At 39.3% G+C, this 13,809-nt stretch overlaps 3 protein-coding genes across 9 annotated transcripts; all 3 read left to right on the plus strand.

Moving 5' to 3' along the window:
* The first annotated feature begins 1,496 nt into the window (after window positions 1–1,496).
* On the plus strand, window positions 1,497–3,697 carry LOC148691046 (uncharacterized). Its single transcript, XM_088683691.1, has one exon. The coding sequence runs from the start codon at window positions 2,337–2,339 to the stop codon at window positions 3,486–3,488; it is 1,152 nt and encodes a 383-aa protein (XP_088539817.1). The 5' UTR covers window positions 1,497–2,336; the 3' UTR covers window positions 3,489–3,697.
* A 1,022-nt stretch (window positions 3,698–4,719) lies between these two features.
* Window positions 4,720–8,930, plus strand: LOC137713242 (dehydrogenase/reductase SDR family member FEY). Its single transcript, XM_068452526.2, has 8 exons — window positions 4,720–5,529; window positions 5,757–5,877; window positions 5,971–6,088; window positions 6,187–6,323; window positions 6,575–6,676; window positions 7,121–7,213; window positions 7,417–7,489; window positions 8,252–8,930. The coding sequence occupies exons 1-8, from the start codon at window positions 5,300–5,302 to the stop codon at window positions 8,512–8,514; spliced, it is 1,137 nt and encodes a 378-aa protein (XP_068308627.2). The 5' UTR covers window positions 4,720–5,299; the 3' UTR covers window positions 8,515–8,930.
* Window positions 8,931–9,363: 433 nt separating this feature from the next.
* Window positions 9,364–13,464, plus strand: LOC137713734 (kinase-interacting family protein). Of its 7 annotated transcripts, none has more exons than XM_068453077.2 (3): window positions 9,364–9,610; window positions 10,857–11,057; window positions 12,264–13,464. In XM_068453077.2, exons 2-3 carry the CDS (start codon window positions 10,892–10,894, stop codon window positions 13,268–13,270), a joined length of 1,173 nt encoding a protein of 390 aa, XP_068309178.2. In that variant the 5' UTR covers window positions 9,364–9,610; window positions 10,857–10,891; the 3' UTR covers window positions 13,271–13,464. The 7 variants fall into 7 exon arrangements, with proteins under 7 accessions (XP_068309178.2, XP_068309179.2, XP_088540976.1 ...); XM_068453078.2 differs by having other exon boundaries at window positions 10,866–11,057; XM_088684850.1 differs by having other exon boundaries at window positions 9,375–9,450; window positions 10,866–11,057.
* Window positions 13,465–13,809: the final 345 nt, after the last annotated feature.

The following is a 13,809-nucleotide window of genomic DNA, read 5'->3' on the forward strand; positions in this document are numbered from 1 at the left end:
AATGAAAAATTTCTCGTGAGGGTAAAGAGATCCTCTCTAGATCCTTTCCACCAAATAAAGGGATCCAAACACACGGAGTCCTCTAAAAAATATAATAACTTTAACCATTTGATCAAATTTTAAGGCTCTGAATCCTTTAATTCGATGAATTTGATGGAAAGCATTCGGAAAAAAACCCCTTTCCGTGGAGGTGGTGGCTAGTACATGGCTGTGGGTGTTCCCTGGGGTCAGACAGAAGGAGACCCCCAATGGCCCCCAATGAAAGGGAGGGTCCATTTCTGCTTGTCATCAGCCTGGTTAACTTATGCCACTTTCATCACATGCAAATGCAATGCATCCTCCTACAAATTAAGATTTGAGATATATTTGTAATATATATTTCCTTCCTTAATAATTTGTAACTAAATGATGATGAGCACCTAGCTAGCTAGCTTCTACTAGATCTAAGTAATTATCCAGGGTAATTAAGCTAATAGTTAGCTTGGTATCCAAGAAGAAATTATAAACTTTGATTAGTTGAGCGGGGTTAACAGAAACACGATGATCAATATCATCATCTACTCCTGTAGTTGTATATACATATAAAGACAGAAGCTGGTTAATATTTGTTTGTTTGAAAAATAGTGGAGGAAATTTAGGAATGGAGAACAGCTGCTGATTGTCCAATATCCATCCACCCACCAAGTTCCAACCAACCCCTCCAAAAACAACTTAAAACTATATACATACAGCTTCCATTCCATTTTGGCTTAAGGAATAGAGAAGGAGCTAGGGAGGGATCTTTTGTTGAGCCAAGTTTACTTCCTTAATTGGTTAATTTATTTACAGTTTGTACAGAAACTGTTCTTTACAAAATTACAGTGTAAGTTGTTACAGAGTTACAGTGCATGATCAATTGATCATGACTCAAGCTTAGCATAGCATGTGCAAATATGGGATCTTTTTGCTGCAGGGTTAGTTCTTAGTGTTAGAAAATTCCGGACTGAAAAATTCACAAATTAAATTGCAACACACACACACACACACACACATACATATGTCTATTGGTCCTAATTCCATTAAGGCTTTTTAGGATGACATCAAACTCATGTGGAGCTAGCAGGTGAATAAGTTGTGAGATAATATCAGTGTGTTAAATCATTAACACGTCTCATTAAAATTTGACACTTGATAGTAATAATCAACTGTGTGGTATGCACTTATTATGAATTCTATTTAGAAGTAGGATTGAGCCGCGGATGAAAGCAAAGCAGCGTGGTTCGAGATCTGATGGAGATTAGATTTCAGTTAATTAATCAAAAAACTTTGCTCGAACTTGTAGCATCAACTAATTTTCTAATCTGGTGATGGTGCTGGTGCTGGTGCTGATGCTGGCCCATATATGACCATAATAGGAAAAGAAAGGGTAATCTTTAATAATAAAAAGAATAATGTGGCAAACATCGAACAGTTTGGAAGAGGATATGAAGATTGGACGGCAGAGATTTGATCAAGGAGGAGTAGTTGTGAGGAGTTTAAGTTTAAGCGCCTCTCACAAGCACAAGGGGTCTTTCCTTTCGTGCATTTAAGCACCCCCTCCCTGTCCCTGCCTCTTGGTCCTTGTCCTTGCTTATCTTTCCTTCTTTCTTTCCTTCTTTCTTTCTCTCTAAACAAAAAGCCCATTAATCTCTGCATCACCATTGAAGTCGAAGAGATGCAAAATCCGTCTGCAACTGCAAATGCAAACTGCATTCCTTCTCTGCTCTACTTTCTGTCCATTCTTCGCAGCTCTATATGAATGAATTAATCCTAGTCCATTAGCCCACCTTCATTCCCTCTTCATTTTCTTCTTGTTGATTTCTCTTTTTCTTAATTTCTTTGTTTATATATATGTATATGATATGGGAGTGATCCAAAATTTTCATGTGATCCCATCCTAGCTAGGCTATAAGGCTGCTCATATACATATTTTCATCAAGTGCCACGCAGACTTATTCATCTTCTTGTCTTGAGCCTTAAGGTATAAATTTATTCCAGCAAATTTTTATGCTGTTTTAAGGAACCCTTTCGTCTCTCTCTCTCTCTCTCTCTCTCTCTCTCTCTCTCTCTCTCTCTCTCAGTTCCTAGTCTCCGTGTCTAGCCTAAGTAAAGTCGTCTCCAATTTCCCAAGTCCCTACTGTTTCGAAAATGGCGGTTTTATATGCTATTTTGGGTCTCCTTTTGTCGAGCAGAGGCACAGCGTGTGGTTTTTGACACATTCTCTGCTTCTTTCTTTCTTCTTATTTTGAATTTGAATTTCTCTCAAAACTTATCCTTCTTTGGATTAGGAATTAATTATAATTAGGATACAAATTAAGATGATGGCGGATGCGTTCAAAAGAGGAAGACTGGAAACAGCAATCTGGGCGGCAAGGGTGTTGTTGCTTTGTGTAGGGACAGTGTCGACAGTGGTATTCTTCAAAGCAGCAATCATTCCTTACCTGCTCAACCTCAGTCTTTCCATCGTCCTTCACATCCGGACTTCTTTCAAAAACTGCTGCTCCTTATCTCCTGTTTACATCTACGTCATCCTCAACTTTATCATCCTCACCATCGCTGCCTCCTCCGCTTTCCAACGCCAAAACCACAACCACAAGCACCACCTTTCCTCTTCTTCCTCTTCTTCTTCCGTTGCCTCCGGCGACACTACTAAAAACAATGCCGAGTCCACTGACGACATTGACCCCTCTCACGATTTTATTTACAGTCCAGACAACAACATCGACAACAAGTACAACAGCAGCCAATCCCAGATGCTGTCCGCCCAGCCGCCGCAGCAGCAGGACAGATTAATCCAAAGTTATCCGGAAGATGATGCAACTTCTCTATTCTCTTCATCATCTCTAGACAACCATCCGTACACATTGAATAATGAGATGATCAGTTGGCATGACATTCACACAGTACAAGAAGGTGTCATTCCAAATACTATTCTGAGTACTAGTACTACTACCTTTGAGTACGATGATCATCAGCGATCTGGGCCTTCACCGGAAAAGTGCTGCGGTGACTCAATGCCAACGGAGGAGGAGGAGGAGGAGGAGGTGGAGGCGGATGATGACACCAAGACATTGGACACGACATGGAAGGCCATCATGGATGGGCAAGGCAAGGCAAGCGGTAAGCACCTCAAAAAGAGTGACACTTGGGACACGCCTCCTCGCCTAACCGGCCGGCAATTGGCCATCACAAATACCAAATTCAAAGTCCCACAACGTCAATTGAATCAATGTAACTTGGATGATGATCACGATGACGAGGACGATGCAGTGACATGGGCTCGACGGGAGCTCAAGAAATCGGACACGTTTAGCGACAGGGTGTCTTTGAGAAGGGAAAAGTCGATCACTCAGGAAGAGTTGAACCAGCGAGCAGAGGCCTTCATCAAGAAGATCAACAATGACATCAGACTCGAGAGGCTAGAATCTGATCAACGCCGTTTCAGGGAGATTGCTAGCGCTGGCATTTAGCTTCTACTCGTACTATTATCATAAACCTTTTTCCTTTCTTTTTGGTGTGTATTTAATTATCTTCATTTTTGTTCATATACTTTTATATGCTCAAGGAATACCCCGAGAGATTCTCTTGTCTGTACCTTAAGCTTGTTTATCTCTTATGTATTTGTTAATTAGTTATCAGCTGGCAGAAGCTCATCGAGTACTAAACCATTAGTTTTATATGTATGGTTATTATATATGTTGATTAACTTTGTTTTAATTAGTACTACTATTGCTGTTATATTAGAGTTTTGTGGGAGTAGACTCAGCTGAGAAATTCCTTTTTGGCTTTTGGCTTAAACACTAATAATCTGTATATGTTGTCGAATCTTTTCAGGTAGGCTTGTGTTTTCTTGAGGATTATATTTAAAAAAGTAATAAACCCGTGCATCTTTTATTATTCTCTCATTCATTCATGTTTAGTTTTGTACGTTCATTCTGTTTAATTTAATTAATTGGATGATAAAAAATATACATCTTTCTTTTATGTATTAATTAGACAACGATCCTTCAACTCCTTTTTTACAATTTTGTTTAATTGATTGTATGACTATCCAGTATCCACTCCACCATATAGATGATATATGATTACATGTAGGCATGTAATTGGTTAGTGTAATTATCAAGCGAGAGTAGGAATATGTATAGGTTAGGCAGGTTTTAGTAGGCACTTAGGAGTGAGGACAGCATCCATCCAATTTAGAATTTAGGTTTCCCAGCACTAATTCGAGATTAAGCCTAATTTTGAAAACAAACTAATTTATGCTAAAATCTATAAAGAATTGAGGACATTGTCTCACCTCCGATACTATACGTAGAGGCTCTCCTCTCTACCACATAAGGAAAAAGTCTTCGCTTTCTAAACTTGTGGAGACTATTTATACTTTGAAATGAGTAGAATAGATTATTTTAGATTTAAAGAAAGAAAAGGGTGTACCGAAATAGAATTCGTATTTGATTAGCAATGTGGCGTAGAATATCAATAATCCATTTTTGATTAGTAATGTGGAATTTTTGATTGTGTGGGATTTAAGATTAAGAGGCAGGCTAATAAGAGTTTTTGGGCCCAAGGAGGAATAAGAATCTCCCAAGTATAAAAAATGGGCCCCTGCCTGCCAGACACCTGCCACCAAAGACAAAATACAAAAGTTGAAGGTCTCTTGGATTTCATTCAAGTTGAGTGACCTTGTGTAATGACTAATGAGCTGGTTGAAAGCACCTCCCTCCCGAGTCCCGAGTCCCGAGTCCCAACAGGCACTAGTAGACTAGTGGTCTATTCTATATTGGGTATTGATGAACGATGATGCCCTGTAAGCTGTAACCCAACAAAACAACTTTTCAGAATTTGGCGTAGCATGAGAAATGAACCCTTTTAACCCAAAACCTTGGGCTACAGGTCTCTCTAGGGTCTCTACTCTAAAGCAAAGCCATCCAGGCGAGGGGAGATTCTAGCTAGCTCATCCACAACAATAAAGCCTCTACCATTTCACACGGCAGGCCCAACGCCTAAATAAACCTCGCGGCTCGCGGGGTGGCTTATGCCCCTTCTGTCTTCATCTAGATTATTCTTTACTACTCCCCATTCCAGCTTTTCCAAGTTTTTAAAGTCACCACAAATTAGGGGAAAAAGATAAAATAAAATATTTCCCAGAATCACACGCTCGCAAGTCGCAACAACCACTTCCAGTCTACCATTGCCACTATATGCTGTATAGCCACAGAGGCTCCAGCTACTGTTTTGTCTCGCGTCACAGGAGAGAAAGAGAGAGAGAGAGGAGGCTGAGATGGCGGCTGCGGCGGCGTCGTCAAATCCGAAAGAGGAAGTGAAGACGAAGAATAAGGAGGGATTGGGATGGATAGCGTGGATGAGAGGGTGGTTGTATGTGGTCTACGAGATGCTGTTCCAGAGAATCACCGCCAGCCACTTGCAAAACCCCATGCCTTTGCCTCCCGTCAACGATCTCACTTGCATTGTCACTGGATCCACCAGCGGCATCGGCCGCGAAATCGCCAGGTCTCCTACTTCTCCTTCTTTCAACTCTCCAAACATTCACGAATTCAGTTTCTTGTTAGCTTGCTTATTTTAGTATAAATAAATCAACTCGATTTGCAAGATTGCATTGGGATTTGGGGCTCCGTCCCTCTGTTTGGTTACTGAGAACTTTGGATACCCTGGTGCCCATTGCTCAATTTCATTTCTTAAGTTTGAATTAGATTTGCTTGAACATGAAAACTGAACAGGCAGTTAGCGGAATCAGGGGCGCATGTTGTAATGGCGGTGAGGAATACGAAGGCGGCTAATGAGCTGATCCAGAAGTGGCAGAATGAATGGTCTGGAATGGGACTTCCTCTCAATATTGAGGTATCTTATGAAGACCCCAAGGGCCACCGCCAATTATCTACCTTCGATTTCATTAATTGTATGCAAATATATAATATTGTTTAATCTTTATAGGTAATGGAACTTGATCTGCTTTCATTGGATTCTGTCGTGAGATTTGCCCAAGCATGGAATGCACGTTTGGGCCCTCTTCATGTTCTTATCAACAATGCTGGGATATTTTCAATTGGAGGTTGATCCTTTTATTGACATTTTTACACAATTTCAAAGCTTCGTCTCTTCAGATCTTATTTTTCATTTACTGGAATACTCTGCCTCTGGTGTGTTCAGAGCCGCAAAAGTTTTCAAAAGATGGTTACGAAGAACACTTGCAAGTGAACCATCTGGCTCCAGCACTGCTATCTGTCTTGCTATTGCCTTCCCTCATTAGAGGCTCTCCGAGTCGAATTGTTAACTTGAATTCCGTTGTAAGTTCTATGATCATCATGCGTAAGAATTTACACGCCTATGCTTATGCTTTTTTAGGTATATACGATACATATAACTTTCACACACCTATTTACACACATGGAAAGAAAAACTAGTCGGCGTATATGCTAACTACCCGTAGATGCATCCTTAAGTTCTTATATTGGCACTATAATTTATATCACAGTTTGATATTCTTGTTTTACTGTTATATAACATAGATCTGAGAATGCTGTCTTTCTTTATATAGATGCATTATGTTGGCTTTGTTAACACAGAAGACATGAACGTTGTTTCCGGGAAAAGAAAATTTACAAGCTTAGTGGGTTACACAAGCAGCAAGCTGGCACAGGTGCTCTTAGAAGTCTTTATTGTTTGTTGTTTTGCATATTTTAGCTGGAACAAGCTTGTAAGAGCTACAAGCTTTCCTCCCTATCTGTGTCTGTGGAAAGGAATTAGGTCCTTTTGATCCGTAAACTGTTAGCCATTCTGTGTGGAATACAAGTGTCTCTGTCTTTATTTAGATCTTTTTAGTTACTTGGTCCTGTACATTGATCAAGTGCTTGATAATTGGGTGCTATAACTATAGCATCTGCTTCTATTTTTTGGCATTCCTCCTTTCCTTTTATGGTTTCAACATCTGCTTTGATGTCTCTAATCGTTTGTAAAAGCTGGTCATTTATTATCCAAGGCTGAACGCTTGCGCATAATGAAATGTCAATTAACTGCTGTGGTATGTATATAATTTCCGGAGCTGTAACACGACTACTCTAACATAGTTGTATTTGGATTGCAGATTATGTTTAGTAGTGTCCTACATAAGCGTCTGCCTGCTGAATCTGGCATTAGTGTAGTATGCGTTTCACCTGGAATTGTCCAGACTAATGTTGTAAGTATCTTGATGCTTTCCTTCCGCCTCCCTTCTTTGTTACCATGAAGAAGGATATACCTTCAAGGTTTCTATATGAAAGTTTAATTAACAGTCTTGCATGTTATTGGTTTTATGTACCTTGAAGATTTTATATTCAAAGCTTCTCTACATATATAGTATATTGAGTTTTATTTATCATTTTGGGTTTCAATTGATTGCAGGCAAGGGATCTACCCAAGATTGTTCAGGCTGCTTATCATCTAGTACCTTATTTTATGTTTAGTGCTCAAGAAGGTGTGTCATTCTTGCTATTACATTTCATTGTCCATTTTACCTTCTTACTTAATAAGATACTGAAGACACCCCAGAAGAAAGGTTTGTAAATATAATCTTTGATGAGTAGCTAATATCATTTTGTATTTTACTGCAATTAGCAAAGCTAGAGTTGGGCTATAATTAAGGTCACATGATCTTGTTAGTTGGCCAAATAAAGTTTATAAAAGATAAGACAGAACAGAATTGAAAAGTCGGTTCTTCTCATCATCTTCTTGTCATGATCCTGTTCCTATTCACTTTGTTAAACCCTAAGAACTCGCTTAAACTCACCTACGAGTTTTTAAACTAAAGAACAACAATAATGCTAAAAAAGCTCTTTGTCGATAGGAATGTCTAAGAAACTGAAACACATATATGTGCTACGAAGATGTGGCTTGTTCTTTTATGTGCAAGATGCATATATGTTTCCTACTAAATTTGAAAATGTAAATATAAAAAAATGAAACAGAGATTATTCTGAGTAGCCCTGGGATCATCCTAGACTTGTAAAGTTTGGATGAAACCTCGTCTTTATGATAGCTTTTTTCCTGATCACTTATAACATTATGAATTTTTAACCTATCAGGTACTATTGACCTTGCTCCTAGGTGATCTACTTAACAGATCCGAGTTTTACTGCTATGCAATAAATGAAGCTTTTGATGCTCCTTTGAAAACTGAACAAAAAGAAGGGAAGGGAGGGAATGTGAAAGTAATATTGTAATGATTTATTGTGTGCAGGTTCTAGGAGTGCTCTGTTTGCAGCCACTGATCCCCAGGTTCCCGAGTACTGTGAATTGTTGAAAACGGATGATTTTCCTGTTTGTGCCTTTATTTCTCAAGATTGCCGTCCAACGAATCCTTCAGAAGAATCGCATAATGTTGAAACTTCTCACGAGGTGTGGGAGAAGACATTTGAGATGATTGGCCTTCCTTCTGATGCAGTGGAGAGGCTATTAGAAGGGGAAGAAGTTGCAAGCAGATACGGGGCTCATGGGGAGTAGCCTTGTTACATGATATGCTAGAAGTGCGTGTCAAATGCTCAGCCTAGATAATGTGTGGAAGGTTAGAATACAGAAGAAAGACTGGAGCGCCACAATCAACTGGAAGAAATTTGAAGAGATGGTGCTGCGTTGTACACCACTTTAATTGTTTAGATTTGTTTTTGACTATTGACGGGTGCGGAAACAGAAGGATTAGGAAGGTCTGATGTTGGTATTTGGTTCACCCCCGCCCTTCCCACTGGTTTAATTGTTTTCTTGCTGTAAACTAATGTTTTCAATTTCGTAGACAATGTAGAGAATTATTTAGAAACACAATTGTAGTCTTAAAGACGAGTAATGACTTAAGAATAGTATGTGGACATACCCACACCCACGAATTTAGATTTAAATGAGATGGTATGGATGTTATGGAACAATGCAAGATACAATAGTATGCCTGACTTTTTTCACCATCGAAGTAAAACATGTGTTACATTGGGAGAAAGACTTGGGTGAAAAAAGGTCACCGTCATCGTAATGTTTTTAACCATTGATGCAAGGCCACGCGGAAAGTGTTATGAATAACTTTGTATTAGTGGTTTGAAAACGCTACAGCGACAGGTGTCCATGGAAGTCTCTTTGTCTTCGTAGAGTTTAAACTTGTAAGTAGCAAGGAAAAGAGGATTTGAAAATACAAATTTGAAAGGAGAGGAAGTACATGGGAGAGTACACGTGTCGGAATGGGAGTGGTCAAAGTGAAGCTAAAGAAAGACAAACAGAGAGAGTAGTTGCGGTTTTGGGGGAGAAGTCTGTGTAATGCTTCGTACATATGTGTGCTTCTCACTTTATATATATATATATATATAGATATAGATATAGATATACACTCAAGCGCGCCGACTCTCTTTGAATTCTCTCTGGTCTCCGTCCATATTATGATATTAATCAAGAATGAAGGTAAGTAATAAGTATTATTAGGAGCCTTGCTTGGGCATTGCTTGTCAAGAACTCAGACTGAGAGTCACTCACCATACTCTCACATACGTTACTCTTCTCTCTTTGGGCCTGCATCTGCATCTGCATCTGCCTCTGCCTTTGCCTCTGCCTCTACCTGCAGGTAACTCTCTCTCTCATGCTTTCTTGCAACTTCCCATTCTTATACCATCATCCGCGACACACCAGTCCAAATCTTTTCTAATTTCCTTTATTTATTATATATACATATACAAATACATACGAATCCGAACCGAGGATCCGTGAATCATATTTTTTTCATTATAGATGGTGCGATCATAAATCATTTTAAATATTTTTATTTAAAATTAAATACAAACAAAAACTTATCAAATGAATCCGGAAAGGATACTGTTGGTATACATACACAACGCATATCAGTTCATTGTTTTCTTTTAATCTTGGGCTTCTTTCTGTCCGTGTGTGTGTTTAATTTATTTATGAATGCACCACTGCATAGTATGAAAGCCATCATGATTTGAAATTTTGAATGCCATACACAGTCCGAGTCTCCATAGTTTAATATCTCAAGAGTGTTTTGATTAAGGTTTGACTTTTAACTCCTTAACAATTAATTTAGGATGGTGCTCCACTTCTTTTTATTTTCATAAATTTTCTGTTAATTTTTATCTTTGATCCTCTTAATTCATAAATTCGATAAACATTTAGAATTTGGAAGGGAACTCGTGATTGAGATTCCAACAAACAAACTAACAAACAATGAAACAACATCATTTGTTTAATTAGTTAACTTTCCATTTATTAGTTGTTATTCTGTCTGTTTTTGAGTGTGTGAGAAGGAACGAAAGAATAGAAATTTGGATGAGTCTCCTGGCAGTAGGTATATAAATAAATATTACTTTTCTCCATGAAAATTGTGCATGGGGAATTGAGTCATGATCACTGTTCCAAACCCACGCGCCATGTCTAGAATTTCAGATATACTTGTGAGTTATTGTGACCAATGACCATACATACATACATACATATGCGAAATGAACAGTTTGATACTCGTTTTTGAAACCAAAACGAAGAAGATTATTTTTATTTTTCGAATTCATTGCTCGTTCTCCCCCTCCTCGAGATCTGCGCTGTAATGTATTGTACTACAAGTCAAAGAATTAAGTTTGTGTGGTGCTGCTGCTTCTGCTCTCTTCTCTCAGAAACACGAGTCCGAGGGATTAGATGCAAGTGTACGTACTGTCTCCGTCTTAAATGCGTTTCAGAGACGGAACCCTACTCCTGCCCTTTCTGTTTGCATAATGATTATACTGTTCATGAATAGCAAAGCTATGTTATGTTTTGCTTTTCTTTTATTAATTTTATATAATTTATTCACTTTTATAAAGATATTGCAGCCTAGTAGGAGGGTTGAGACATACCGATGGGATCGACAGCGGTGAAGAAACAAACAACAACATCGGCAGCTTCATCAAATCCTCCTTCTTCTTCAGTTGTGTCGTCGGCTCCTCCAAGTCCAAGTAGTTTTATCAGCAGCAACAAGTCCACCATGAATCGGAAACCCACATGGCTCTTATCCGTCCGTGACGGTAGGAATATTTTCACTTGAATCATTTCGCTTCTCCCTTCAACTTTTACTCGTGGACCGGCGGGCAACTTGCATGAAAAGATCGTCAGTTGGTCTTTCTGTTTAATAATACAATGTCGCATGAACAAATATTCAGATGATGATGTTGTATTATTGAATTGAAACACTTACAGACTCATTTTATTTCAGTCATTTTCTATAAATCTTTTATCTTTGTTTTGGTGCACGCGTAATTGAATTGAACAACGTACGCATGATTGAATGGAAATGCTTTAGGAGGTTTTTCGTGAAAGTCCACATGTGATGATGTCATGTGACTAGGTAACGTACGTAGCCTGGAGTTTTCCATCTTTGTCTGTCTATCTGTCCATCCATCTTCCTTTGTGTTTGAATTTCAAAACTCGATCTGATAGAGTCGTAGTGAGTAGTCTAGTAGGCTAAAAGGGCATTGGCTTGCAGTGGTATGTAATTGATTTTGTTTGATATTTGCTCGAGGCAGGAAGTCTGTGACCTTTCTTTTTCCCCTTTTCCTTCGTATTTTTCATACTCTATGATACAAACTCGTGCTAGGATTAGAAATAGGATTCAAGAAAAGAGAGAAACTCCTTCCATCTGTTTGTTTCAATATTCTTTGTTTGTTTTTTTTTTAACAATAATTCTGCATGAATTGGTGCTAACATTTTATTTTATTTTAAGCTCATACGATATTGAATTTAATTATAAAGCCCCCACGATAACTTTGATTCTATGCAGAAGGGGGCTACACATATGAGTGTTTAGTTTGTATCAAGAGTAAAATCAAATTTGAAATAATGAGGGAGGGAATCTTATATCTTGATGGATGGGGAGTGACTGACATATATGTTCTCCCGGGTGGAAATTGGTCCTTTAGTCATTTGGTGGTCCTGCTGCTGTCTTTACTTTACCTCCTGTTGGCTGTTGTGAAATTCAAACTCTCATTTCGAATTAGGTGCTCTGCTCAGTCTCCATCTTTTATTTCCCTTTTAAACTCCTTTTTTTTTTTTTTTTTATTTGCATGATTAATATGTTTGTTCAGCATATAATGTGAATTTTTTTTGCCTTGGAAATTGGCTGTCCATGCATCCTAGGCTAACTATCTCATATATGTTGAACAAATATGAGCGGAAGGGAAGGCTGCATTCTAATTCAAATAAAATTAACGGAGCCTTGGTTGTTATTATGTCAGATATAGAAGAGAGGATGAAGATGCTGGCATCTCACACAGCCCAACAAGACACTGGAGACACCTTCGCTGAACGAGCCGACGCTTACTACAAACGACGCCCTCAGCTGCTCTCTCTGCTTCAAGACTTGTACAATGCCTACGTCACATTATCTGATCGTTACATTCATACAATCGCCAAAACCAATCATCGCCGTGGACACTCCTCCCAAACCTCAATCATTGTTAATGACTACTACGACGACTGTCATGACCAACAAGATGCCGATGGTGATACATTAAGCCAGATGGATTCGGACGTGGGCAGTTCCCTCTCCTATCAGCCACAATTATCTCTTGCTGCTGCCCGGGATGATAACTTGGTGTTGGATTTGGATGCAATTGTTGCGGAGGTTGTGATGAAGAATGTGGAATGCGATATCTTACTTGATGAGGCCAGCACCATGGGGAGGCGATACAATGAGTCATCAAGGAAGATAAAGTTGCAGAAGAGCTTGCTGGAGGTGCTGGAGTCCGAAAGGCTCATACTACTGAATGAGAATGCTAAGTTGGGGTACAAAGTGGGTGCATTGGTGGAAGAGAACAAAGACATCGCGTCCGAGTCCATGTTCATGAGGAGGAAGGCTGGAGAGCTGGCTAGGTGTTTGCTGAAGGTGAGGGAGGATCAGAGGGTGTGCATGCTTAGCCGTAAAATCGAGGACCTGCAGGGCCAGATCTATGGGTTGGAGAAGAGGAACAAGGAGTACTATGAGCAACTTGTGAAGAGAGACCAATGGTCCTCTCAACTTGTACAAGAAGAGAGGAGCATAAACAACAAAAGCAAGTTTAACGGGAATGAAGTGAATTTGGAGGTTTGCTTCCAAATAGGGAAGATCAATCGGAGGCTGAAGAGAGGTAATAGCAATGTGAAGGATTTTGGCACTGCAAGTGGGAAGAAGGGTTGGAGTTGGTGGGAAAAGGTCAAGAACATGGACTTGTTTCTATGCGGACATAATTCAAGCTCTACTTGACCTCAATTGGTGTCTGTCTGTTTAATTACTGACTAAGCTTGCGTTAATGGTGGCCAGTCTGTTTATATTTCGTTTGTCGTCCTGTAGTGGCAACACTGTCATGAACCTGCCGACTCCATGGTCATTCTGCCTTATATTAGTTTCGTGATCCAGTAGAATCTGGTGCTCAAATTGGCTGAAACCTACTATTTAAATCAAGCGTGTCACAAAATTTGATGTTTTCCCCCGTTTTCTGCACAACCAGCGCAATTGTTATCTGATCAGTCACCCGATGTAAATGTGGATGAACTGGATGGCCCGCCCGGTTTTGGTCCTCGAACCGAAAATAGGGTATACTTGCCTATCGGCGAAGAAGATTTTTCTCCTGTGCTTTCAAAATCTCAAAAGAAAAGATGCAGCCAGGACAGATCGACGAGTACTAGTACATACATCCAAGTGAAGCTCGTTTATTGGAACATTCGAGGTATTGATAATGATGATTTTTTAACCAAAAATACACTCTTATTAATCTTTAGCATTTGATTTTTTTCAATTCATTC

The sequence above is a fragment of the Pyrus communis genome, chromosome 14, assembly GCF_041283825.1.
Source record: "Pyrus communis isolate YQ-2024b chromosome 14, ASM4128382v1, whole genome shotgun sequence".
NCBI lineage: Eukaryota > Viridiplantae > Streptophyta > Magnoliopsida > Rosales > Rosaceae > Pyrus > Pyrus communis.